The 3216-nt window shown below is 39.0% G+C and overlaps 1 protein-coding gene across 1 annotated transcript; it reads right to left on the minus strand.

Annotated features, from left to right (window-relative positions):
* Nucleotides 1-2336: 2336 nt before the first annotated feature.
* Nucleotides 2337-2848, minus strand: LOC148566913 (uncharacterized). Its single transcript, XM_088484483.1, has 3 exons — nt 2837-2848; nt 2509-2754; nt 2337-2387 (listed from the first exon to the last, which is right to left on the minus strand). Exons 1-3 carry the CDS (start codon nt 2846-2848, stop codon nt 2337-2339), a joined length of 309 nt encoding a protein of 102 aa, XP_088340609.1.
* Between the last annotated feature and the right edge of the window lie 368 nt (nt 2849-3216).

Genomic DNA, 3216 nt, shown 5'->3' on the forward strand with positions numbered 1-3216 from the left:
TTCAGCACTTGCTCAAATTTAGGACACTGTACGATCGAGATGTCAAATTCGCTGCAAACGAATGCAATATGACGTTAGCTAAAATGACAAGTTATGCTTACCACGACGGCTAATCACAAGACGGGGTAAGAAAAATAAAGAAGAGAAAGATATAGCAAGGTAAGCCACAAACAACTTACCTGTCAAAATCATACTCGGTGAGCTGGACATGTGCCGCAGACGGCGTATGTGGAGATGCATCCTTGTGATCAAGGTTTTCTTCTTGAGCACCTTTATGATCGTCCTTGACCATGGGCTCTGCTTGATTTACATCCTGTGGTGGAGACTGTTGTTGGAATAATCGTTGCCTTCTAGCAAGCAGCACATTGTCTTCATCATCAGAGTCCGAGACTACCAAAGGTGCCCCCTTGCTTCTTGGGACACTTTCTCCTCGAATTGCTTTTTTTGTGCCGCTTCTAGATCGGCTTCTGCGGATAGGCAACTTTCTCCTCGTACCAGGCTTACATTCATGTGGTGTATATTCATAGATATCGTCATTTGCATGATAAATACTCAAACTAGTCGTCATAGATATCGTCATTTGCATGATAAAATTAACATCCATGATAATAACACAAGTAATTTTAATTAACCAAGCTCACCTTTTGCGTATCGATATCTCTATGCTGAGATTTGGTCCTGCTCCTGGTAGATGGTGCCTGTTCGGAGTCCTTGCGCGGCCGTTTTCTTCTACCGTCAACCTTGCCACACTGCTGGAATTACCCAAGAATTTACAATTACATGCCCATCACAGCCGTTTTCTTCTACCGTTTTCTCCAACCTAGCATTCACAGTCATTGAAATCAATTCTCCCAATTTTCCTGTTTAAACATCATCTATCAAAACCAACCATCCGATTACATACTGAAGTAACCATCCAATTAAATAAGCCCAAGATCTATGATAAAGACCAACCATCCAATCACATACTGAAGTAACGATCCAATTAAATAAGCGCATGATCTATCATAAAGACTAACCATCCAATACCCTACTAGAGCGACCATCCAAATGGCTCACGAAAATTATTAATGTCGTAAGTGGAGTAACACAGCCGTCAATTACAACCACAACAATCATTAATGTAAATTATTTTCACACAATGCATCAACTTGGTAGCCCCAAAAAGCAATTTTTTCATCCAGAAAAAGCCACCCGAATAAATAAATCATAAATTAGCTATTCAGTTCAGATCATAACCCGATTTGAGCATCTTAAATGCATTTGTTTACTTAACAAACACAAACCAAATAAAAACTGAAAGAAAAATAAAACACATCAAATGTATTCAAAGAAGCCTTCAACATAATAATATGAACCTAGCAGTCACGGTCATTGAAATCAATTCTCCCAATTTTCTTGTATAAACATCATCTATCAAAACCAACCATCCGATTACATACTGAAGTAACCATCCAATTAAATAAGTGCAAGATCAATGATAAAGACCAACCATCCAATCACATAAGTAACGATCCAATTAAATAAGTGCATGATCTATCATAATGAAAGCAAATCACTTCATCCGCATCCTTATATCTTTACTGAGATGTAGTCTTGCCCTGGATAGATGGCGCTTGGTCAGAGTCCTTGCGGGGCCTTTTACACCTTGCTTTTTCGTTTACTGCTTTACTATTAGATGCTTTCTTCTGTTTTTTCCTCTTCCTTGCATTATCGACGATGCAACCCTGTGTGTTCAATACGGGACAACAAACTTAGCAAAAAATCAACGTGAACCTCCGACGGCATTTGTATTCAATTTGATTATAAAAATGAAATTATTAGAGATTGGACCTGTGAGATAACATGGTCGGCCTTCTTATCAAGTTCATTAGCGATCCATTCATCAATCCAAGGCTCGGGTGCTTGACATGCATGTAACGGACCATGCTTTAAGCGCTGAAAGTACAGAACCTATACACAAGTATTTTAAATATTAGGATTTACACTTTAAGACGTACATGTTTTTGAAAATTAGGAAATTTATTTGTGATACCAGCAACACGAATATGCACCCGCCGCATATTTCTCGGTTCTCGTCTTGGAATTTCCTTATTGCATCTCGTAACCACTTTAATATCTGATACGGCCAGTGGAATCTTCTTGGGTTCGAGACATCCAAAATCGGAGGGAGGTGCCACGGGAAAACAGTCTGCTGGCTTGTGGGGCTAAGAAACATCTTCAAAACCACCAGGATAAAGTATCGTCTAAAGGTCATCCTCTGTTGCTCGGTCTCCATTGGACAGGCAAAGACAAAGTCCCGCAGTTGTGTTGTAGTTTTTTTCTGGAACTTTCTCTTAATTGCCAAATGCGATGCATTTTTGTTCTACAGTTCCGGGATTGGTCCCCTACATTACGAAACATTGTACAACAATCAGTCAGTGTCAACAAAGGAAAAACAAAAACCACGCACATGAATTATTACATTTTACATAACTTCGACTAACCTCGAGAAGGTATGCCGAATACACTGCCGATCAGTTCGGCGGTAACGCGAATGTCCCCTGCGTCGACCCTGAGAGTGTTTAAGTCCACATCATAAGCCCTAACTAGTTGGAGCATGATGCTCTGCTTTACATGCCATAGTGGTACCCGCCGCAGGAAATCAAATCCAATAGCCTCAATCTCAGCCAACTTAGCATGCTCATTATGTAGTTCCAAGTGGGTAAACAAGTTGTTAATGTAGCAAGGTGAGCATCGCGTCTCGACTAATTTCTGTTGAGCAAAAATTAGGATCAGAATGACGTCACAAAATATAACTAAACATGTTCTTTTAATCATGTAAACAATGGGATACCTTTTTACCCATCTGATTTTGTGTTCGGCTGGTGTGAAAATTGGTTGTTGGAGCACCGTGAAAATTTACTCAAGCAGTAGCCCCCCTGAATTCTAAGTTTCTAACTCTAACAAAAGCAGTAGGAAACCTACAGCCAAATAATATTATTAATAGCATAATCTTACCTTTCAATCAATGTAACTTTAATTATTGGAGCTAGATTACCTCAGAAGATAATACTAATGTATCGAAACTGAAAAGAAATTATTGGCATTGAACATTCTAGCTTATTTCTAATCTCTGATATGCTTCGAAAGATTTATCAAGATCAATCCTCCAAATGTCCCTATAGTAACCATCTTTACTTAAGATAAAAAACTTATTCATGCAAACATAGCATC

This window comes from Arachis ipaensis, chromosome B4 (genome assembly GCF_059453495.1).
Source record: "Arachis ipaensis isolate K30076 ecotype BB chromosome B4, ASM5945349v1, whole genome shotgun sequence".
NCBI lineage: Eukaryota > Viridiplantae > Streptophyta > Magnoliopsida > Fabales > Fabaceae > Arachis > Arachis ipaensis.

Coding starts and splice junctions, on each gene's coding strand:
- LOC148566913 (XM_088484483.1), bottom strand. Junction 2,388..2,508: donor CCGCCGAACTGATCGGCAGT/GTATTCGGCATA, acceptor TTCGTAATGTAG/GGGACCAATCCCGGAACTGT.